General features: G+C 53.2%; 1 protein-coding gene across 9 annotated transcripts in view; it reads right to left on the bottom strand.

Annotated features, from left to right (window-relative positions):
- Positions 1 to 24,306, bottom strand: part of PIK3R5 (phosphoinositide-3-kinase regulatory subunit 5) — an 87,794-nt gene that overhangs the window by 939 nt on the left and 62,549 nt on the right. For 2 of the 9 annotated variants that reach the window (XM_016932412.4, XM_016932415.4), the window contains exons 6-18: positions 14,544 to 14,613; positions 11,679 to 11,853; positions 10,914 to 11,067; positions 10,080 to 10,163; positions 9,102 to 9,828; positions 8,486 to 8,648; positions 8,061 to 8,186; positions 7,449 to 7,577; positions 7,201 to 7,294; positions 5,843 to 5,919; positions 2,894 to 2,987; positions 2,736 to 2,818; positions 2,009 to 2,121 (exon numbers count right to left, since the gene is read on the bottom strand). In XM_016932412.4, coding sequence (XP_016787901.1) covers positions 2,009 to 2,121; positions 2,736 to 2,818; positions 2,894 to 2,987; positions 5,843 to 5,919; positions 7,201 to 7,294; positions 7,449 to 7,577; positions 8,061 to 8,186; positions 8,486 to 8,648; positions 9,102 to 9,828; positions 10,080 to 10,163; positions 10,914 to 11,067; positions 11,679 to 11,853; positions 14,544 to 14,613 — 2,089 coding nt within the window. Of the gene's footprint in view, positions 1 to 16; positions 1,891 to 2,008; positions 2,122 to 2,735; positions 2,819 to 2,893; positions 2,988 to 5,842; positions 5,920 to 7,200; positions 7,295 to 7,448; positions 7,578 to 8,060; positions 8,187 to 8,485; positions 8,649 to 9,101; positions 9,829 to 10,079; positions 10,164 to 10,913; positions 11,068 to 11,678; positions 11,854 to 14,543; positions 14,614 to 15,553; positions 16,737 to 24,306 lie in introns of those variants that run through there. The other 7 variants (XM_063799749.1, XM_063799750.1, XM_016932414.3 and 4 more) reach the window with 7 other exon arrangements.

Below are 24,306 nucleotides of genomic sequence, written 5' to 3'. Positions count from 1 at the left end.
ACTACTGGTCATTAAATATAGGACAAATCAAGTTTTATTTGACAATAATATTAAATTCCACTCATTAGTTCCTGGACATCTGTTGATCATGTAATAAGACAACCTGCCCATACAGCAAAAAAGTATTGAAGATACATGGCCCGCCACTCTTCTGGAGCTTAGAGCAAGAGCAGACATTAAGACAGGGGAGAGACGGCCAGGCAAGGTAGAAGCTGGCTCTGTCCACGTCTCTCAAGTCATGAGTACTCTGGGCTGGAATTTCACGTAAGGCCTTTTGGGCATAATGAATTAGGAGGCGGGGAAGAGGGACTTTGTGCAGGATACGGTTCATGCTTCCGTGGCTACTTTCTCCACATCTATCAGTCCAGATCCTCGTCTTGACTTCTGCCCTATCTCTCTAGTCCATGTTTGCTTCCAGCTTCTCAAACCACTTCAAGCTGGTTGCTTTGAATTTCAGACTCTCGTGTCCTATCCTAGGCTGACCATTTCCCATGCACCAGTCCCATTTCCCCTGAGTCGGGCACTAAGCTCTGTGAGGCCAGTCACTCCATCCTTTGTTCTGGGATCTTGCCCAGGTGCCAGAAGAGTGCCAGTGAACTTGCGGATATGGAAGATTGTACACACAGAGTGAGATGGGAGTGGGAGGGCCAATCTGATACAGAAGGGGGTGAAGGGTAGGGCCTCTGAGCAGCCCACCCCTTACCCTGACGAAGGCAATCCTCCTCTGGAATGTCTCTTCCCTCTTCAGTCTGGGTTCTGCCTCAGCCACGAACTGGGAAGGAGTGAGGAACATCCCAACGGCAATGAGAGTATCCCAGTGACTCCAAACAGGAGGAATCGGTGTTCAGAAAGTCAGGCACTAAGCTTTACTGAACACCTACTGGGAGCTCGGCACTGGGCTAGGTGCTTTGCAGACAATTTAACCTTTTAAGGATGTCTTATTTCCACCCCAACTCTCCACTCCATTTTAGTGCTGGGGAAATGAAGGCTTAAAGTTAATTAACTTCCTCTAGTGATTTAGCTAGAACTGAGCTGCTACGAAATTTAAGCCTATCCTGTCTTCTAAGAATCTCAGATTCCAAAAGGAGATCAAGAGAGAATCTGTGCCGGGTTCTGAGAGTAGACAGGTCCAGCGTTAGTGCTGTTTTTCTGGAGACTCAGGAAACTTGAGAGAAATTATTGAGGTGTGTGCGTGTGTGTGTGCGCATGTGCGTACATGCATGCATGTGTGTGTGGTGTTTGCAGGGAGAGGTGGTCTTGAAGTAGAGAAATGTTTCATCCACATTTCAATCACCTGAGCCCCACAGAGGAGGGGACTGAACTCCAGACATACGGGGTCCTCAAGTCTTTGGCAAAGTAAGGGGTAGGCTCAGCCAAGGTTGAGAGAAAAGGCCCAAGCCATCCCCCTGAGCACCAGAGCCTCAGATCTTCCTTCTAGAAAGGATCCTAGACCATGCTAATGGTCAGGGACTTCAGAGGTCAATTTACCCATCCTTCTCCTTCTACTGTGAGGAATCTAAGAGGCTATGGGGTCTGGCCCTTCTCTCTCTGATAGCTGTTGCTTTCCCAGAACCCTGAGGCCCCAGAAACCCTCTACTCCCAGCCCCTGCTCATTGCAGGACCCACAGTGGGACTCTGGCTCTGCACAGGGCCATTCAATTCTCCACAGAGAGGGACTGTCCTGGAGGGGTCGCCGAGGAGGTTGCCCCAGGGCTTCTGTCCAGTCTGGCGCTGGGCCCACACTAGGGCAGAGCTCCACTGAAAGTCATGATGGGCAGGCAGAGAAGGGAGCAGAGATCAGGTGCGGCCTGGGCCGGCAGGTCAGGAGGCGTCTGGGGTGGCGAGGAGAGGTCGCTCTTCTCCGGCTTGTAGCACGGTGAGACCTCACATCTGTGCAGCAGGGCAGGGGCCAGGGATCAGAGCAGGCCCCCATCCCTCCAGCTCCTTCCAGGCCTCTGGGTTGGTGGGAGCAGAAACTGCTCCCCTCCCTAGGACCCCCCTTTCCTACCTGACTACACTCTGCAGGATCTTTCTCTCATCCTGGTCCAGGCACACAGCAAAGGGGCAGCTGTTGGAGCCGATGATCTGCACCTTGTCCACTTTGATCTGCGATGTGCTAATCTGGAAGGAAGGCCCAGGTCAGCCCCGAATCCCTGGCCATCCAACACTGCCAGCCCCTGGCAGTTCCTTATCTCAGAACTGCCCATCCACTTCTAGGGGTGTGGGAGGGCAGGGGTTTGTCTGACCGCGCTCCAGGGTTAATGGCCAGGTCACGGGAGGGAGCCTGAGGCCTCCATCAGCCCCTGCCTCCTCTCCAGCATCTGGAAGAAGCAAGTGCCCCCTGAGGAGACTCTGCCCTGCCTGCTGCCCTCACCGGAGCAGCCCCAGGTCCCCTGATCCAGAGCGTGCTTTCTTTGGTCTCGGAGTCTTAGGACTCTCCTGGCACCCACCCCACAACTTTTCCACATACACGCGTCCTCTCACAGGGCACCCCTACCTCCCCGACACCCCACAACACTCCACACCTGTGTGCATCCCCAAATCACACCCCTCACCCTGCCTCTCCTCCCCCACCTCTCCTCTCTCTCTCACACACACACAAGTATGTACACACATGGGTGTATATGTGCACACATGCACACACATACATGTGCACACACACGTACACACATACGCACATGCATGCTCCAGTAAGTCTCTTGAGGGTATGGCTGGAAGGAGAGGGAAGCCCGTACCTGGTTAAAGCCCTTCTTGGATTTGGAGTTCTGCCTTTTCACCACTTCTGTCAGGTTTAGCGTCAGGGCCTCCATGCTGGAATCTGAAGGGCAAGGACACTCAGGCCAGGCTCAGAGCACCTCCCTACTGCACACCCCACGCTGAGCACCCCACTCACCCAGCTCCTCCTGCTTCCGGCAGGCCTTGTTGAGGTTCACGGAGGTACAGACCTTCTCCAGGTTGCTCCAGCGACTTCGTCCACTGATGGCCCCCTGGAAATGCAGCGTAGCCAGACCCTCTGAGTCCAGAGGCCCCGGTGCCTGCCGCCTTCTCTTTGAAGGCCCATCAGTGACAGGCGGTTACCTCTAGTTAGCATATCTCCAGAAAGCCCTCTCTTATTCACCAGGGCCCCTGTACCACCCTGGATAGACCTGGATGACTCCAGGGAAGAGCTCACGTCACTGGCTTGGTCTAGGGGTCAGCAGCCTCTGTGACCAGGTTGAAAGGTACAAGAGCTGAGAGCACCTGCAGGGGTGGTCCTGAAGCTCTCCTGCCGGGCCCGGAGTGAAGAAGGGTTGGGCCCACAGGCATGCTGTTTCTGGCAGAGCCAGACCCGAACCCCCTCTTCAAGTCTTTGTGTGAATGTCTCTGTCATCAGGGACCTCCGTGTTGTTAAACCCAAGAACACTTCTTGGTCCTCAGCTTACTTGACCTTACAGTTCACTGCTCTCCCCTCCTTGAAAACCTCTCCTGGGCTTTCGTGATGGCACCTTCCTGGTTTTTCTAGCGCCTCTCTGGCTGGTGCCTCTCTGCTTTGCTGGATCGCTGCCCTCTGCCCGCCATTACATCATGAAGGGCTCAAGGTTCTCCCCTTGGTCCTCTGCTCTTTGTATTCCCTGCTTCCCCCCTTCAGGAGTCTCCTCCGTGACCTTTTTCCATTAGCAGTTGTCCACCTATCTTCATATTCACCACAAAGTCAGGCCCGTTCAGCCAGCCGTCTATTCTCACTGTCTCCTTATACCTCTCAAGGCCTCTCAATCTCAATAATATGTCCCGACCCAAACTCAAGATCTTCCCCAACTGGACCCGGGCCTCTTCCTGTGGTCCCCCCCGAGAAGATGGTGCTGCCAGTCACAGAGGAGTGACTCCAGGAGTCTGGCCTCTCCTTTCCTAACCCATCCATGAGCTCTGCTGATTACATCACTCACATCTGTCTCCCATTCCTTTCCAGCTCTGCCACCACTACCCTAGTGCAGGCTGCTGCCCTAATTTCTCTTCTGGACCATGGCAACAGCCTCCTAACTGGCCTTCCTGCATCACTTGTGGACCCTTCCTATCTGTCCTCCACAGAGCTGCCAGAGGGAGCTTCCAAGCCTCAGATATAATCATGTCACAGGCATTCCCAGCCCCACCACAAACATAAGCCCCCTTAATGGATATCCACTGCTCTTAGGACTAGGATAAAATTCCTTTCATTGGGTCGGGCGTGGTGGCTCATGCCTGTAACCCCAGCACTTTGGGAAGCCAAGGCAGGTGGATCATGAGGTCAGGAGTTCGAGACCAGCCTGGCCAACGTGGTGAAACCCCGTCTCTACTAAAGATACAAAAAATTAGCCGGGTGTGGTGGCGGGCACCTGCTACCCAGCTACTCAGGAGGCTGAGGCAGGAGAATTGCTTGAACCAGGGAGGCGGACGTTGCAGTGAGCCAAGATTGAGCCATTGCACTCTAGCCTGAGAAACAGGGCGAGACTATGTCTCAAAAAAACAAACAAACAAAAAAACAAAACTCCTTTCATTGCAATCAAGGCTCTTGGTATGCTGGTCCCCCATTTCTTTAGCCTCACCTCAGCATCATGTTCCCACCAGCTGTCTCTGCTCCAGCCTGGGGGTCTTCTTTCAGAGTGCTTCAAGGTGTTCACACTGCCTCCCACCACAGGGCCTTTGCACATGCAGTTTCTGCTGCTGTGAGAGCACTCACCTCTCTTCTCAGCCTAATTAACTCCTGGTTTTCCCTCCAATATTAACTCAGGTGCCTTCTCAAGGAAGCCTTCACTACTAACTCTCCTGACTGGGTTCGGTTTGCCACTTAGGAACATCCCGTGTCCCTCTCCTCATCCATGTGTCACAGTTGTAATTTTACATCATGTGCATCATCGAACCAATGCCTACCACCCACTCCAGGGGGCCAGCAGGTCTCCTGGGACCACGTCTGTCCTTTGTTCACTCTTAGGAAGGCTCCAGGGCCTAGAACAGTGCCTGGGCTGTGGAAGACGTCTAGCAAGCACCTGACATGTGGCTACAGTGAGTGTCGGTGCCTCCTGCCCACCTCCTTCACTGCCAAATGCACTGCAGCCCCAACACCACCGTCCATCTGCTGTTTTATTGCTTTGTCATCACTTGCCGCTCTCTGGAATTATCTTGGCTATTTCTTTGTTTCCTCGTTTCTTGTCTGTCTCCCTCCTCTAGACAAGCTAAAGTGAGGCCTAGGCTTCCCTGCTCAACCCCTCTTTTCCTCTGCCCAGCACAGAGGCAGCATGGGCAGGTGCTAAGAGGATATCTTTGGAATGGCCGAAGGAAGAAAGGGAAGGAGGCAGGAAAGAAGGAAGAAGCCCACCTGTGAGGCCAAGCTTCCCTCAGCCTGGACCTTGGGATGCGACCTGCTCAGAGAACTCATGTCTTCTGGCATGTCATGGACAGCCCTCCACCTCCCCACAGCTCTCCTCACTCCTTTCTCAAGCCAATCCCACCTTGCATGCAGCCTGCCAGGCACACTGGCCCCCCGAGACCCTGGCTTCTCCCTGAGGTGCCTCTGGAAGGCTTCCCTTGCCCCCTTTCAGCCCCAGCCCTGTAGCCAGGCCCAGCAGACCCCTACCCCTGGGCTGCTGCTGAGCGCATTCGGGTGGGGGCAGAGAACATGGTGGGAGAGAGGCTTTGGAGGCCAAGAAGCACAGAGATATCCACTCCCTCCCTTCTCTGCTTCTCTCAGCATCCAGGGGAGCCTGCTGCAGCCTTCCAGCGTAAAGACTGGGGCCCAGGAACACACAAGTCCAGCTCTGGGCCCAAGCTCTGGCGGAGGAAGTATCAGCAGCAGATCCTGGAGGGGAAGAAGCCCCAGCATGGGTCTTACCTTGCTGTAAATAATCTGTAGTGTTAGAGGAACAGCCTCCCGGTCGCCATCGATGCCCAGCCGCTTGCTGCCAGGACCTGTGCCACACACAGACAGACCCTTCACTACCCCTGGCTTCCCCGGCTCCTCACGAACGCAGTGGCCTTGCCTCCCTGGGCCTTACCTCCCCATCCCCTACCACATGGACCGTGACTCCCTAGGGATCTGTCTCACCAAGGCCCTGCCTCTCTCTCTGGCTCCAAGTTCTGGGGATCTCCACCTCCTCAGTGACCCCATCACTCCAGGGCCCATCTCCGCTGTGATCACACCTTCCCAGGGTCCTGCCTCTCCAGGGCCCCACCTCCACTGTGATCACACCTTCCCAGGGTCCTGCCTCTCCAGGGCCCCACCTCCTGGGTAACCCTGCCTCCCCAGGGCCCACCTGCTGGGTAAGCCTGCCTCCACCTGGCCCGACCTCCCATGTAATCCCCCTTCCCATGGTCCTGCCTCCCGGTAACCGTGCCTCCCCAGGGCCCTGCCTTCCAGGCAACCCCGCCTCCCCATGGCCTTGCCTCCTGGGTAACACCGCCTCCCCAGGGCCCTGCCTCGTGGGTAACTCCACCTTCCCATGGCCCTGCCTCCCGGTACCCCTGCCTCCCCAGGGCCCCACCTACCAGGCAACCCCGCCTCCCCATGGCCCTGCCTCCTAGGTAACCCCGCCCTCCCATGGCCCCACCTCCTGGGTAACCCCGCCTCCCCAGGGCCCCGCCTCCTGGGTAACTCCATCTTCCCATGGCCCTGCCTCCCGGTAACCCTGCCTCCCCAAGGCCCCACCTACCGGACAACCCCGCCTCCCCATGGCCCCGCCTCCTAGGTAACCCCGCCCTCCCATGGCCCCACCTCCTGGGTAACCCCGCCCTCCCATGGCCCCACCTCCTGGGTAACCCCGCCCTCCCATGGCCCCACCTCCTGGGTAACCCCGCCCTCCCATGGCCCCACCTCCTGGGTAACCCCGCCTCCCCATGGCCCTGCCTCCCGGTAACCCTGCCTCCCCACGGCCCCACCTACCGGACAACCCTGCCTCCCCATGGCCCTGCCTCCTAGGTAACCCCGCCCTCTCATGGCCCTGCCTCCTGGGTAACCTTGCCTTCCCGTGGCCCCACCTCCCGTATCCCTGCCTCCCCAGGGCCCCGCCTACCGGGTCACCCAGCCACCCCATGGCCCCACCTCCCGGTAACCCCGTCTCCCCAGGGGCCTACCTCCTGTGCAACCCCACCTTCCCATGGCCCCACCTCCCAGGTAACCCCACCTCCACAGAGCTCCACGTTTCGCGTCCCAGGCCCCGCCTCCCCGTCTGTCTCTGCTCAGGCAGTACCCACCTGACGCCTTGATGGCACGTGTGGCAGCGGAGTGACCCAGCTCCAAGGAGTGGATGAAGATCTCTGTCGTCTTCTCCCCAGTGATGAAGGTCAGCTGGAGAGGGCAGGAGCATGTACATCAGTGTGAACCTCCTGGAGGGGCCCATTTGGCTCCTCCAGCATAGACCTGCTGGCTCTCCCGGGGCAGGGGTGGGGCCTTGCAGGCCCGGCAGGTGGGGAAGAGGCGGTGCGGGGCAGGGAGGCCTTACCTCGGTCTGATAGACTTGCAGCAGCACCGGTCTGGCGGCAAAGCGGCAGTAGTAGAGTAGCATGTCAGCCAGGATGGGCAGCTGGGTCGGGGAGCCCTCCAGGGCCTGGGCTTCAGCCTTCAGGGACTGCTGTGGCCAGAGGGAAGGGGCAGCCAAGCCAGATGGGTGGGTGGATAGATGGTAAGAAGGAGCAAGAATTAGGGAGGAAGAGAGAAGAGAGACATAGAAGCAGCCAGTCAGGGGGAGCTGGTAAGGTGGAAGCAGGGGAGGGCCGGCGCCCAGCCTCCATGCCCCTCACCTGACCCACTGGCCTCCAGGGAGGCTTCTGGCTTAGCCAGACAAAGGCGGGAGTTGAGGAAGGGGGCTGAAATCTGAGGTCCCCCGGACCCTTCTGAGGGCCCTCCTCCATCACTGCAGTGACCCCAGCTCTCACCCTCAGTGTCCTGAGTTCAGGCTCAGTCCTGCTTCTCACCCACACTCCCTGATCTTTTCCAAGAGGGCCCAGGTCCTCCATGGGGGCCTCAAGCCTGATTCCCTAAATCCAGGGCCTTCTAAGTGAGGCTGGGTGACTGCAGCCAGTGGGCCCTGTTCTGCAACCACGGGGCCACTTACCTGGCACAGGACTTCAGGGGGCAGGTGCATGAGGCCCAGTACATTGCGCTCATACCAGGGGTCCAGCATGCCGAGGTAGTGGGAGATGTCATTGGTGCTCTCCTCCCATGGGGCGGTGCCCAGCTCCTAGGGCAAAGAACAAGAGTCATCATCCCAGCTCCCCAGGAGGCCTGCCCATCCTAGCTCCAGGGCCTTGGATGGCACCTGCAGCCCCAAGCTGAGCTTCTCCCTGCCCTTGGGGAAGTATGACAACTTTCAGTCTTTGTCATATGGCAAAATGTCATGTCCAAGTGCAGGAAGTGAGGGCCAGGCAGGGGGAGGTGCCCTGTCAACACAGGTGCTTGCTTTCCATGACTTCCAATCAGCTTCCTTCAGGTAGCCAGAACTCTACTTTCCCGCCCCATTGGCCCAGGCTGGGGACATACTCCAGGGCTGGTGTGCCTAGGGGAGTCTGTCGGGGGTGAGGGCGTCTGGCTCCGAGGGGGTGGACAGGCACCAGGGCTGGTCCCATGACTTCGCTTCACAGGCACGTAGAAGAACTGAAGTTTGAAGAACCGTGTGAGGAGTGGGCGATTATTCTCCAGCCGCCTGGCAAGAAGAAGATGGTGAGAAGGGGGCTGGGCATGGTGGCTCACGCCTGTAATCCCAGCACTTTGGGAGGCCGAAGTGGGTGGATCACCCGAGGCCAGGAGTTCAAGACCAGCCTGGCCAACAGAGGGAAACCCCATCTCTACTAAGACAAAAAAAAAAAATTAGTCAGGTGTGGTGGTGTGCACCTGTAATCCCAGCTACTCGGGAGGCTGAGGCATGAGAATCGCTTGAACTGGAGAGCCAGAGGTTGCAGTGAGCCGAGATCATGCCACTGCACTCCAGCCCGGGCAACAGAGCAAGACTCTGTCTCAAAATAATAATAATAATAAAATAAAAATAAATAAGGGAACTTTTGGTTCCTTTGGGGCCCTAAGCCTCAGGCCCCAGATTCCACCAGCACAACAACCCTGTTACCCAGGGCAGAGGGATGCTCCGCATTACGGCTCTTACCGAAGGTTGCTGTACGCCCGAGCCACCTTCCCTGAAATCCGATCGGAGCCAAAGACCACAACACGTAGCGTGGAAGCCTTGGGATCCTCATCTCCACTCAGGAAGGGGCGGCGGCGCTGGGGGCGTGAAGCAGGGGCCAGAAGCCAGCTGGGCAGCTGGGTACCGAGTTTGGGCTGGGGCAGGGAGCGGGAGCGCTGGGCCCGGGAAGGGGGTGATACTGGTTCGTCCAGGGGGCTGCAGAGGCTCCCTGCCCGCCTCAGGGGCAGGGCCGTGTCCGAGCTGCCCTCCAGGCTCCGAGAGTCCCTCCGCAGTACCAGCTGGCTGGTGCTCTTGAAGAGTTTATAGATCCTGATGAACTTCTGCCCAGGCCTGCGGTGGCCTCGGCGTTCCTGGCTGCCACGCCTCCAAGGCCACTCGGAGGAGCTCTCCTCGCTGTCCTCCACGTAGCCGCTGTCCATGCCATCAGAGAGGCCTGAGACAAAGGAAGTCAGCAGGTGGCGCGAGAGGGCCGGCCCCGAGGCCTGGGAGGATGCAAGGGACAGGGTGGAGTCGTGGGACGCCAAAGAGCTGGTGGAGAGCAGGGAATCTCTCTCGGCACAGTGCCCGTCAGTTTCCAAGTCCTCCTCCACCTCCTCCTCCTCCTCCTCCTCTTCCTCCTCTTCATCATCTCCCAGGATCCCTGGCTGGAGCAGCTCCTGTTCCTTGAGCAGGATTTCCTGCAGGATGTCTGCAGGGAAGCAAGGCCAGCACTGTCTGGGAGTCTGGGCCCCGGATCCCCTTCTATTATTCCCTTTGGAGGGGAGACAGCAGAAGGACTCAGGGCCAGCCCAGGACTCCTAGCACTGCCCCCTTGCTCTGCTTAGAGCCTGCTCATGTGGGAGAGCTTTGGGGACGGGGTGGGAGCTGCACGGACCCAGGACCAGAAACACAGCTCAGGCAGTGTGGGGCATGGGTGTCACCAGGGCCCCGGCTCCTTACCAAAGCTGTCCTGGCTCCAGCTGTAGGTGTAGCACCGGGCGACAGGGATGGGGATGGTATGGAGCTTCCCTGGTTTTGCAGTGTCTGTAAGAACAGGGAGGATAGGAGAAGAGGGCTGGGAAGAGGCCTTGGAGATTGGCCAGTCCATTCCCCTTGCCTTGGAGAAGAGACCAGAGATGGGACAGGATCGGCACAAGGATGCGTAGCTGGATAGGCTGAGGCTGAGTTACAGCCAGGGTGCCAGGCTCCAAGCCAGAGGCCCTTCTTTCAAGCACACCATGTAGATGGCATGCCCTTTATGAGCTGTGCGAATGTGGCCAAACCACAACCTCTGAGCCTCATTTTACAATGTGCCCATGGGAGAATAATAGTACCAGCCCAGAAGGTTTTTATGAGGAATATTGTAACAGGGAATGCTAATGGTTCCTCAAAATCTGTGCTCCCTTCTATGGTACTGGAGTCGTAGAGACGATGTTTCCCAGGCTCCTTTGGGGCAAGATGTGGCCATGTGACCAAGGCGGGCTCAAAGGAACATGAGCGGAAGTGATGTGCCCAGCTTCTGCATCACCTTCCACAGAAAAGCCCAGCCTTTGCCCTCGTAAGCACTCTCTTTTCCTCTTCCCACAAGCTGCCATCATGATAGCACCCCCACCCTGTCCCTATAGACAGGAATGAGACACCCTAGGGGATGGCGGAGCAGTGAGATGCTGAAGAAGCTGAGTCCCTGAGTGACTGTGTGGAGCAGAGCCACCAGGCCCGCCTGGACCGCGCACCTTGGGACCTAGAATAGGCCATGGGGAATGTGGGAGAACCCCATTCTCCCAAGAGCCTCACCTAACACCCCAGGGAAGCCAGCTTTTTCTCCCACCGCCTGCAGCTTGGTCCTGAGCCACCGCCGGGCCTCTGCAGCATCCCCGATGCCAGATGCCAGCTCCTGTGCCTCTGCGGTCTCCGTGAAGATGTCCTCAAGCTCTGCCAGGGTCTTGGCCTGAAACCCCAGGAGGAGATGGGCTTTGCTCCTGGACCGTGAGCTAGCTGTCCACCTGTTCCAGTTCCTAGCTTCTTACTGAGGGAGGCAGTGATCTGTCCCCTCCCAGCCTCATCACCCATCTCCTACCCACAGCTGGCCAGGCAGCCAGGCCTCTCCCTCCCCTTCCATTCTCAGGAAATGGTCAGGAGAGAAAGGACCAGAGCCACGGCACTGCAGTTAGGAGGGACTGCAGTGGTCCTCACTGTACCCCATAGAGGGGAAGGAGCTGTGTGGGGTGACACAGCCGACCTGTGACACCTGTGACACAGCCAGGCCTAGATGCCAGGTCTTCAGCCCAAAGCTCATTCTCGTTCTTATGGCATATGCCATCTTCTGAGGCACCAGTTATCAGCACCCAGTCCTACTGCCCAGGCTGCCACCCAGCTGGTTAGGATCCAGCACGCCAGAAACACCCTCTACGAGGCCAGCCCTCCAGCCACCACCCTGCCATGTCACCTGGGTGCAGGAGACTAAGTGTACCCTGCAGACCGTGGCTGAGATGAAGCAGGGAGAGGGCGCTACCTCCTCGGAGAGGTGCTCTACCAGAGCCCCAGGCCCCAGGTACATACCTGTAGCCTGCAGTGCAGGCCCGGGACGTCACAGTGGGCCCCAAAGGTGGCCTGGAAGGCGTGCAGGAGCAGGGTGGTGTAGGCACTGTGAGGCGAGTGTCCGGGCGTACTCAGCTTATTGGCTACAGCAAGGAACTCGGCCTGCACTTCCACTGGGTTCAGCAGCAGCACGGTGCTGGGGACACAGGGGACCGGCTATGGCACCCAGGGGTGTGCAGCATGCCACAGTGCAGCCACCCCCCTCGTGCCTGCTGGTGCTCAGCTCCACTGAGGCCAGGGCCTCCTGAAGCCCAGGCAGAGCTCGAGGAGGTGACCACAGGAGGCCAGGACAGAAGCAACAGCTCCAGGGCCCAGGTTTCCAGGGGAAAGCGTGGGGTTCACTGCTGAGCATTTTTCAGCTGTTGTTTTCAAAGATCTTTTCAAAATTGAACTTAATTATTTAAAACTAAATTTACTTAATTTTTATATAAACGTTTTTTCCTATGAGACAGCTGAGTGGATGCAAGATTACTCAAATGAGGATCATATTTTAGGCAAGGTGACTTGAAGCCAAGTGACCAGTTTTCAGGGGGAGCCGGACAGCAACGTGGTGCTGTGCAGTGTGGTCTGGGGCGAGCGGGGCATGAAATTCCTCGTGGCGTGGGGCTGCATCTGCCCAGAGGAGGGGATGCCAAGTCAGAGTGCATCTTCTTCCTGAGCTTATGAGGGACACCTTTTCTAATCAGCCCAAAGCCATGATACAGGCTTTTATTGGCTGGGAGGGGAGTGTGTGCCTGGCCACTGCTACCTCCCTTCCTGATGGATACCCAGATTCCCTCTTGGTGCCAGTGTTTACATTTCTTTATTAAGGAACCTTTCTCTTTTTTTTTTTTTTTTTTTTGAGACGGAGTCTTGCTCTTGTCACCCAGGCTGGAGTGCAGTGGCACGATCTCAGCTCACTGCAAGCCCCGCCTCCCGGGTTCACACCATTCTCTTGCCTCAGCCTCCCAAATAGCTGGGACTACAGGCACCCGCCACCACGCCTGGCTAACTTTTTTTTTTTTTTGTATTTTTAGTAGAGACGGGGTTTCCATGTGTTAGCCAGGCTGGTCTTGAACTCCTGACCTCGTGATCCACCCGCCTCGGCCTCCCAAAGTGCTGGGATTACAGGCGTGAGCCACCGCGCCCGGCTACTATGGAAACTTTCAAACATACCCCAAATTAAAAGAATCGTGGGCTCTGAGGCGCTGATCACTCTGTTTACAGTTAACAACGCACAGCTGTTCTCACTTCCCCCATGCCAACCCCTCCATCACTGCATGACCTTGAAGCAAATTCGAGCCATGGCGGCTTTGTATCCATAAATGCTTTAGTATGAGCTGCATGTGATGAGAGCTCTTGCTCTCTCAATTCCACACTGCGTTTAAACCCAGTGCAAAGGAGCACCACGCAGGGCAGCATTCCCTCCAGGCTCTGGGGACGTCGGTGCCCGGGGACAGGGCAGAGACAGGACTAGTCTCTGTCAAAGTCCCCATCATTTGGGAAGAAACTAACTTTGATTTCTCTATCTGTAAGAAAAAGGAGGTGGGCTTGCATAAGCAGCCCCTTACAACCTTGTAACGAGCCCAGCCGAGCCCCTGCCCTCACCAGCTTGCATAATTTCTCTCCCGAAGAATTTATCATCATTCTCAATTTACAGATAATGAAAGTGAGACCATCTCCCAACTGTAAGCTCTTTCTACAAATCTCTTGGTGCCTCACTTCCCTCATGTGAAAAATCCCTTTCTCACGGGGTTAACGTGAGGATTAAATGAGTCAGCACATGTAACCATCCTTAGGATGGTGCCTGGAGTCCGAATAAGGGTCTAAAAGGCTTTGATGATTCTTCATCAGCCCACCTGCCCCAGCTCCCCCAGAGGAATCTTATTTACTTACTAAACTACAACACTTTAGCATCCTTTCCCTCTGTCTCAACATCTATCATTTTGTTTGTGTTTGTTTTTACCTAGAGGGAAGTCAAGAAGTGTTGCTCAGGGGAGTGAGTGGGAAGTGAACCCCTGGGGCTGGGAATGGGGAGGGCCGGGGGCCTATAGTTTCTGAGGTGGTGAAGGCCGGGGTCCCTGGGCTCCCAACATGTCAAGGCGAGACAGCACCCAACTCTTCAAGGCCTGCAGAGGGTCCTCCTAATGGGCACCCCCTCTCTAGTGCTTTTCAAACTGCAGGTCAGGACACAGGAGTGGGTAATGAAATCATCTGGGGAGCCAAATTTGTTTCTTAAATGAAATAGAATAGAACAGAGCTCATCCTATGTAACCAGGATACATTTCATTTCAGCTGTGTGTGTGTGTGTGTGTGTGTGTGTGTGTGTGTGTGTGTGTGTGTGTGTACGTGTACCAGGCTGTCATATAAAATGGATTTTTCTTATAGGTCCTGGTCAAAAAAGTTTGGAAACACTGTTTTAGTAACAGAGAGAAGGAGATTGTGGAAATATCATGGGCTTCTGAATAAGCCTGAGGGTTAAATTCTGGCTCGTACCCTTGCTCGCTGTGTGACCTTGGGGAAGTTGCTTGACCTCTCTGACCTCCAGTTCCTCATCTGAAAATAATGAAAGTGGGGGAACTGTGTGCCTAACACCTGGCATAATTGATGCAGACCTCTTTAAGAATCTGGTGAAAGACCCTCAGCCTAGAAAAACACACCTGGACACAAAATATCACCAGCAGTGCCAGGGGGTTCCCAGTTCCCTGGAAGCCTGTTTGTTGCTGGCTGGGGTAGACAGGGGGTGGGGGCACTGGATGTTTGAGTGGGGGAGGAGGGTGAAGGTGGAACAGTGCAGGGGTCCCAAACTCCCTCCCCACTGTTTCTCTGTCCCCCAAGAGCACTCACACGGTGGAGCTGCGGTGACTCCTGATGGGCAGGCCCTGCTCAGCCCTCACCAGTCTCTGGTAGGAGATCCCTGTGGGTCAAGAAGAAAAGAGTTCATGGGCTGGTCAGTTCCTTCAGCATCGTCCGTGTGCCTCGTGGGGAGCCAAGCACTGGACAATCAGGTTGGAAATTCCCGGATGGAGCTCAGGCGACCCTGCAGAGGAGCTGTTCTGCGGACCCTCCAGGGTGCCTAGCAGTTTGCTTCTACGCGTCCTTTTACACCTCACCAGTCATATCCCCACCTCCACCTCCAACACCAAAACTCGGTCCTGGGCCTCGCTGTCCTCTGGATTCCCGTGGCCTCTCTGACTGCCCTCCCTTCCTAAGAGCTTTCCACTCCCCTTGTGGCTCAGGTCCCGGCTCCAGGCTTGGAGGCAGCCTAGCTGGAGAGAAAGAGATCCAGGGTGAGAGCCCGTGTCGGAAGCCTGAGTTCTATTCCAGATCTTCTGCGTGGCCTTGGCCAGGTCACTTTAGCCCTGGGCCTCAGTTTCTCCTGGGAAGGGCCAGATTAGATCAGTGGCCTCTGAGGCCTTTAACAGTCTATGATTCCCAGGCCCCACCATGGCTTGACCAACTTAAAGTTTCTCTCTTCAGAGACTGGGAAGCGGAGCATCGCAGGAGGCAGAACCTGGGCCCAGGAGGCTGCCGAGTCTTGTGCCGCCGGGCTACTCCTCGGTCCCTGCCGCTGCCCCCTCTCCCGGTCCGGGGTGCCTTCCCGCTATGCCAGGCACCTCTCAGCCCATCCACTTTGCCTCAGCTCCAGCCAGGCAGCGGGTTTCGAGTTTCCCCACCTGCACCTCCCCGTCTCTGCCTGGAGTCCGGGGATCGGGAAGGACTGTGGTCTGGCCTGGCGTCCTCCGTGCTCTGAGGCATCTGCATCCCAGGCTCCGCTCCCAGCCCGCATCCCCTTTCTCCCTGGCCCTTCCCGCTCTCTGTCTCCTCTGACTTCCAAATGCTGAGAAGAAACACACCAAAGGTTTTCCTTTTGTTTCTGCAACTTGACTCTGTTCTGCACAGTAGTCGCTTTACAGTGTGCATTCAGTTCTGTTTCCACCACGACAAGGAGATGAAACAGAAAGCGGGAGTTCACTCCCTCACAGAGCAGGGGCTGGGGACCCAGCGGGGTGGGTCGCCTTCTTGTCATAGCTTGGAAATAGGCCCGGGGCAGTCCCCATCGAGAGCAGGGCCACTCTGAACTGGGACTGAGCTGGGAACCTGCAGGACGTCCCCTCAGAAGTGCAAATCTGGGGGGCGGGGCAGGGCGGGGGTTGGGGTTTAAAGACAGCTATAAATAGAAAGGCTGTGTGAGGTTCCTTTAGTAAAAGGCAGAAAATTACCACATAATGCTCTTCTAACTTGGGACCTAATTGCTTTGATTTTTGGCCTTTTGCGTGATGTTTACTTTATGTAATCATCGCATATTTAGAAGTTAACGTTTGGTCCATTTTGCCAGATAAGTCCTTGACACAGTGGCTATTACATCAGGACTTGGGACACCATCTGGTGGCCACTCACGTGCATTACAGAGAAGAGATCCTCACCCGCTCTCCAACCACCTCTACATAATACCATAGCTACCACAGCGGAGACAAACAGATATTCCCCATCTCCCTGACCACAAAACACATAGATACGCAAAATCTTCTCTTGACCTTATTTCTCTTTTCTTTTACTATTTAATGCTTTTAACAGGTAACCCACACCCCGCTGACCCCATTTCTTCACCGCCACTTCTGCCTCTGTTGACCAAGGACATCCAGGCGGTCATACTCCAGGAAGCAGTAGACTGTGACGTCGCTCTCCCTCCACATCAGCTTTCTTCCAACACGCCCAGCCATTGGCTTCCAACCCCTCTGCCCTCCTGACCCTGCTCTCCTGAAGCTTCGCAACATTTTCCCCATCCCCATACCCAACGGCCCAACCTCATCCTCACGCTGCTTGAACTTTTGTTTTGGAGTGCTTGGTACTGTTGACAACCTTCTCCTTGAAGCTCTTTCGTCTCCTCTTGTCTCTAGGATGAGGAGCAGTCTCTAACATCTATATTCGTGTGCCTTAGTCTAATTTTAGGATTGTGCTACAGTTAGAATCAGAAGCTGCTTCGTATGAGCTATGTGGACTCCACGCGACTGCTGCTCTATGTGTCCTGTTGCTTTAATGGGGGATATTTAGGAGGATACCTGTGCCTCTTGGCACACCCTGACCCAGAGAGAGTGATTTTCAGAGTTGTTTGGCTGGTGCTGAATACCCAAGATACCAACAGTTCCCAAGCAGAACCTATGATCATCAGATAAACTCCCGCCCTCACCCCCAAAACACCATCAACCCCCTTCCTTGGCCTCTCTTGGTAATGGACCCCCCTGCTTAGCATGGGGTGTGGGGTTTTGGGGTAATTAACTGGTGGGCTGGGGCCTGAGCTGGGAACAAATTAGAAAAGACTGCAATGTGGAGGAGGCTTTGATAATATAAGCTTTTGTACAGACTGACTCCTTTGAGCCTGGCTTAGAGTTTGTACTGCCGAGACCCCATTTGCTGGTGTATGCTGTGAGGTTGGAAATATCTCCCAGCATCCTCCATGGGCTTGGTTTTCACAATGTTACCTGGTGATGCCAGGGAGGCCATGAATGCTAAGTGGGGTGTGCAATGTCAGTTTCGAGACCACCCTTAACTCACCCTCCACTCCCCAAACAGGGAGGCTGCACTGGGGAGCCTCAGATCCACAGACACCTCTCTCCCTTTGATCTTAGATCACACCCTTTCTTGGTCACCTTAGCAGATGGAAACAAATTTCTGAGTTCAGCTGCTTAGATCAAGATTGGTGCAAGGGCTAAACAAAAATCTTGCCTGGGTTGTTCCTACGTCAGGCCCTAGCAAGTAAGAAATTGAGAGGAGTCACCCCATATAGGCAAAGAACGGGGTGAGTGGGCAGAACACACTCATAGTGAAGTTCAAACTCCTGGCCCAGGTGTCCAAGACCCTTCGCCATTAAGCCTTGTTCACTCATCAAAGCTTCCACTCTTTTTCAAAGTTGCAAATAGATGGGGATCCTGCACAGAACAGCTGACTGTGAAGATCCAGGACACAGGAAAATCACTACATCTGCCATCAGGCAAGCACTGGTATTAATGACACACAGATAGACAGGTCCATGCTGAGGGTGATGTGGGTACTTGAGCCTGGGGGAGGCAGGCAGCAACCACATCTGACTCAGTTTCCTCCTACAAGGGGAACACCAAGATTCCACGGAATCAACAGGGTGGAAGCAGGGCCCGGCCCCAACGGCATTGCAATCTCCAAATGAGACTAGATCAGGTTTGGTTCTCCAGCAACTATGATTAATATCAACTCGTGGTGGACAGTTTGACCTACATCATACCCTGAAGCAAACACCAGGCACACCACTCCCCACAGCAGGGTTTCTCTTACACTTCCCTCCTCACTGGGGGTCCCATGTACCGCGCCTTCCTGCTCCCCATCCCCAGGGTCCTGGGCTCCAGAGAGGCTGGAGGAATTGGGGACTCATGGCTGTGGGCCTCAGCAGGGCCTGGGCAGGAAGGTGAAGCACGGATTTCAGGTGAATAAACAAAGGAGAGGACATAACAAGGGAGGCTTGGAATCTCTGGCCACTGGGAGTCCAGGAGCAGAGAGGGGGAAGGTGAGAAGGAATGTGGCTAGAAAGCCAAGAGGAAAATACTGGGGGGAAGGAACCCACTGGGCAGGCCTTCATGCAGGCAGAGGAGATGTGAGTTCTTGGAATGAAAGGCCAGTGCCACCACAAGACATATGCTGCTCTGAACAGGTGCAGTGACCCCACGGAAACGCCTGTGGGATGAGGTCTCCAGCTTTGCAGAGCCACCAGGCTTGTGGGGGCGAAGTGAGATGAGACCTTTCATAACACTCTTTCACCACCCTGGTGAGAGTCACCCTAACAGGACCAATCCAGGCCTTATGGGCTACTCTTACAAGTAAGTCATATGCGGCAGAGACTTCTAGGCATCTACTCAATATCCATTCCTCGTTTTTTTACGAGTGGGACACTGGGCATTGTACCCAGTTGATGAGTCAATTTCTCAACCTCCCTTGCAGAATGTGTTAGGTGCAACCCCCCTCACCTCCTTCTTTCTGTTAACTGGAATGTGAACATGATGGCCAGCACTCCAGCAGCCATCCTAGACCATGAAGCAACCTTGAAGATGGTGCCTTTTGCCGAGGATGGTGGAGTGGAAAGATGAGAGAAGGCTGGTCCAGGATGTTCATGGGGCCACCATGCCAATGCTGGCCTGCCTTCATACAGATTGTGTGTGTGTATGTGTGTGTGTGTGGTGTGTGTGTCTGTGTGTAAAAGAAAAATAGCCCCTGAGAGTTTAAGGCATTGTTGTTTGGGGCTTTCTGCTATAGGCAGCCAGCTCAGTCCTAACTGATCACACCCTGTGGTTTCTGGAACACCTGCCTCTACTCTTTTCCCTAAACCTCCCCCACCTACTAGTCAATGATGTTTGACATCCTTCAAGAGGTCTAACCTTTCATTCCATAACCAGAGACAAAAAGTATAAAATCCAAATGTCTGTGATCAGTAATGTCCCCAGAGAAATGTAACACCACTGAAGAACATTCTGAATTCACCTGCCACCCGCTGATAAGCAAAACTGACCTAACCCAGGTTTGTTCCCCATTTGATAGGAAGTCAAAGGGTATGAAGCCATATTAAGCAACCCAAAGGGAAAGGGGCAGGATAAATTCCCCAAGGGGGAGAGCGTTTATAAAAAGACAGCCTGGGCAACCCAGGGTCATGCAGCCATCTGTCAGTGCCTCTTGGTAGAAACACAGCTTTATGCAAATGTGAAAAGGATAGGATATGACTTTTGGTATCAAAGAGATATGGGTTCAAGTGGTAGAACTCTTGTCAGCTATGTGACCTGGGGCAAGTTACATAAATGTCGAGCCTTCAGTTTCAGCATCTGAAAAATGGGAATAATAGTAACTACCCAGGGAGGTGTTCTGAGGGTTAGATGGGACCAACCTATGACGGTGCTTCATATGCCATAAGCAACCCTGGCAGCATTGCTGTCCTCCTTCTCATCATCATCAACAATAATTATAATCCTGCTTTTGACCAGGAGGCTCAGAGAGTCTAAGGAACTTGTCCAAGGTCATTAGCTAATAAGTGACGAAGTGTAGGTCTTTGTCATACGAGGGTTCGTGTTCCCTCTTTCATACTTCACTTTGTAGCTTAAACAAGAAATACTGAACTTGGTCTTCTCAAAATCATTTCCCATTTTATAATGAGAAGAATATGACTTTTCCTTCTTCCCCTACAGGCAAGGTGCAATCCTTGAGGTCTGTGTGCTTTGAAAATTGCAGAGCGGTTTGCATGTAAGATGCCCCATGTCATCCCCCAGGTTTACAGGTAAATTCTTTGCAGGAAAGTATTGTGGTCGGCACAGCTATGCAGGCATAGAGTAAATATTCAATAAACATGTGGGCTGAGCCCAAGAGGGCTGTGGTGGGCACGACCCGGTGGCACTGACGTGAGGTTTCCTGCTACCTCCAGAATCGAGGCACTGGGCGATCATATGGGGGTGGAGTCAGGAAGCAGGGGGAGGCCCCCAGCCTTGATAACAGGCCCACTTCCTCTGCCACCCAGCCACATCAAAGCAGGATAAACTGTTTCATTCATTTCCATGGCAACTGGGTCCCTAAGACTTCACGGGGGGAGGGCCCACCTCCCCACGTCCCTTCTCATTTCTCCCTGTGACTTTACCAGGACCTACCTTCTAAGCTAACACCACTGCAACCCTTACTGCCCCCAGCACTGTGAAATCAATTAGGCCAACATTAATCCTCACTAACTGCATTGACAGGGAGGCATTGCTATACACCCATTTTACAGATGAGGAAACGGAAGTTCACAAGCTAAATGTCTTGCTGAAGGCCCACAGTTAGTGAGTAGCAGACCCAGGATTTGCAAGTACAATGGTCTGGTCCCAAGGACTAGAAGCCACTAAGTTATTCAGCCTCTCCTTCAAGCGTTCAAGTTCCCTGGCCTCCATCCTAGCTCTCTCTCCACTTAACTGGGGGTGGGAGGGACTCAGGAATTGGGCAGCAGGCCTGTTAAAAATCATAGGAAAGGCCGGGCACGGTGGCTCATGCTTGTAATCCCAGCACTTTGGGAGGCTGAGGTGGGCGGCTCACAAGGTTAGGAGTTCGAGACCAGCCTGGCCAATATGGTGAAACCCCGTCTCTACTAAAAATACAAAAATTAGCCAGACATGGTGGCGCACGCCTGTAGTCCCAGCTACTCGGGAAGCTGAGGCAGAAGAATCGCTTGAACCCAGGAGGCAGAGGTTACAGTGAGCCGAGGTCGTGCCACTGCATTCCAGCCTGGGTGACAGAGCGAGATCCCATCTTAAAAAAAAAAAAAAATCTTGCGAAAGTATTTTTCAACAAGCTCATTTAAGGGTCATGTAGAAGGTAATTTTGTTTAACTATCTGTCATTAATTAGGGCTTAGGTTCTTTAAAATTGAAGGTTAACTGGTGGATATGAGATAAGTTGCAAGAGATTTTTGTTCAATAGAAAAGATAACCTCAAAGGTTATGGTTTTATTCCCCTCTGTGATATTAACTATTTGGTATCTAACTTTGAGTCTTACTCTAGCTTCCATGAGGAGCTCATCTCAGTTTCTTGGATCCTCCTTCAAGCCAGCTCTATCATCGTGCTGGTTTCCTCATTAATGAGCGGGCACAGGCTCACTGTATATTTACGTATGTGTGAGGTTTTGGAACTGTTTGAAAATGATTCCCCGAAACGAGGGAGAGTTGATGGTTTCCTATTTTGGTTCTGCTTTCCCTGGAAGAGGAGAGGTTCCTGCCATGGGTACTTGGCTTGAGCTGCCCTCTTGGGGCATCTGACTTCTCCTTGGTCACCAGGATATCTGAAGCTTCACATGGTCCCGGGAAGGATGTGGAGGAAAAGGCCATCAGCAGTGAGTGATGGTTCCAAGGGTCCCCCCTGCTCTGAGGCCAAAGGACCCTCATTCTACTTCCGGCTCCAGCTGCTGCCCTGCCTGGCCCTTGTGCTGCAGCCTTCACATGTTATCATTCCAGGGCCAGGGCCTCACCACCGCCAGCCCCTCCGTGGCACATCTGCTTTCTGTGCTGCCCAGAATGGAGTTTCTACCCAGCCGCCTGCAAAAATATCTCAAGGCATAGCGTGCATTGAGCTGAGGAGGGACAGCTGGTTCTACTTGAAATTGGGAAGTGGTCTCCCCACGGGTAATCCCCTCCCCCAACCCCACAACTCCCTTATCCTTTTCAAAATAAAAAAGAATCATTTCGGTCTTTGGTGGAAACCCAACGCCCTGCCAAGACATTTGCCTTTTAAATTCTTTCTCTGAGCATACTCGAAAGGAAGAAAGGCATTGCCTCCTAGCAAAGGAACTTCAGTCACCAGCCAGAAGCTCAGAAGGCATTCTGATCTGTTTGTTTTGGGGGACAGTGGGAGGGAGTGAGGGAGGGAATGAAGGAGTTTGACCTTAAACTGGCGTGTTCCTTTAGGGTTTGTTCCTTTAACTGGTTTGTTCCTTTCCTTGGGAAGCTGGGTTGGCAGACCCAGCTTTTACCTTTCAGAGTCCAGCACCTCCTAAGGGTCTTCCTGATGTCCTAAATCTCCACCCAAGTCTCTACCATGAGGTGAGGACCTTGTTATAGGTAGACTTGGGGGTTGGCCATCCCTAGCTGTACTTGCTCTGCTCTTTGTAATGACAGACAGCTGACTGATGGGGGGCAGGTAGATCAGCTGATTGGGCGAGGCACAGACAGGTCAGCTGACTGGGTGGGGCGCAGACAGATCAGGTAACTGGTTGGGTAGGAAAGTTATGAACACTTCCAAAGAAATTTACAAGCCAGTCTTGGGCTTTCTAGGGTCCATAAGTTGTTGGGGAATAAGATTTGGTACTTCTATTCTGTGTGTGTTTAATGTGTAAGGTGAGAATTAAACGCTGCCAGTACTAAACAGGACCTGGTGCATGTATACGTTAGAAAGAGAGAAAACAAAAATGGGATTATAACATACTTAGTATTGGGGGGACTGCTTTTTCGCTCAACTAGTTATTCAACATCTTTTGAGCTCAGTAACTATTTCTACAATATCATTTTTAATAATTGAATATCATTCCACCAAATGACTTTGCCGCAGTATACTCAACCATGTTCAATATTTAGGTTTTTTGGCATTGGTTGATTATTAGCAAGGATGCGTTGATGAACGTCTTTGTAGCTACATCTTTGTACATCCATAGGGATTCATCAGGATAAAATTCAGGAATGGAATTGCTGGGTGAAAGGGTATGCTTTCTGATGCTTTAGCAAACACAGCCCCCCATTCCTCACCAGCGCTGGCATTTTTGTTCTTTCTTTTTAATTTTTGCCAATTTGATAGGGGGGAAAAAGAGTCTTGCTCTTTAGTTTTGCATTTTCTTTATGAGTAGTGAGGGTGAATATTTTGGGGGGTTCTTTTTGATGTACTTGAATCATATTTATTCATATTTCCGTAAGTGTATTTGCCTATTTCTTAATGGACTAAAAAAAAAAAACCTCTTCATGGGTTTGATATATTAATTTTTTTTTTTTTTTTTTTTTTTTTAGATGGAGTCTCGCTTTGTCAGCAGGCTGGAGTGCAATGGCACGACCTCGACTCACTGCAACCTCTGCCTCCCAGGTTCAAGCGATTCTCTGCCTCAGCCTCCCGAGTAGCTGGGACTACAGGTGTATGCCACCACGCCCAAATAATTTTTGTATTTTTAGTAGAGACGGGTTTCACCGTGTTGGCCAGGATGGTCTCGATCTCCGGACCTCATGATCCGCCCACCTCGGCCTCCCAAAATGCTGGGATTACAGGTCTGAGCCACAGCACTTGGCCTGATATATTAATTTTTATTGCAAATATTTTTCTCAGTTTGTCATTTACCTTTCACTCAAAGTGGGCTTGCCATATGAAAAGCTTTAAATTTTATGCTTTCATATCTGTTAGTCTTTTCCTTTATAATTTTTGCCCTGGGGAATATGTTTGGCAGCTCTTCTCCACTCCAGGCTAATACAACCTATTTTTCTTCTGTAGTTTTTGTGGTCTTGTCTTCTACACCTAAACTTTTAATGTATCTAAAAGTTATTTTTATGTTTGCATTAGAACTCTTAATTTTATTTTTTAGATAGAATTCTTTTTTTTTTTTTTTTTTGAGACAGAGTTTCGCTCTTGTTGCCCAGGCTGGAGTGCAATGGTGTGATCTCGGAGGTACTTGAACCTCCACCTCCCGAGTTCAAGTGATTCTCCTGCCTCAGCCTCCTGAGTAGCTGGGATTACAGGCTCATGCCACCACACTCAGCTAATTTTCTATCTTTAGTAGAGATGGGGTTTTACCATATTGGTCAGGCTGGTCTCGAACTCCTGACCTCAGGTGATCTGCCCGCCTTGGCCTCCCAAAGTGCTGGGATTACAGGCATGAGCCACCACACCTGGCCTTTTTAGATAGTCTTCTAACTCAATATTTTTTATGGTCTACCAATTATCCTGATATCATCTACGAAATGACTGATTTTTTCATCAGTAATTTGAGGATGCCACTTTGTCATATAATATAATTTTGTATATTTAATCTATTTCTAGATATTACATCTTCTTCCATTATCTATCTATTCTTATACCCATAGTGTACTACTTTAATAACTATA

Source organism: Pan troglodytes, chromosome 19, assembly GCF_028858775.2.
Source record: "Pan troglodytes isolate AG18354 chromosome 19, NHGRI_mPanTro3-v2.0_pri, whole genome shotgun sequence".
Lineage (NCBI taxonomy): Eukaryota > Metazoa > Chordata > Mammalia > Primates > Hominidae > Pan > Pan troglodytes.
The sequence above is the reverse complement of the archived record's forward strand: the minus strand, read 5'-3'. Positions and strand labels throughout refer to the sequence as shown.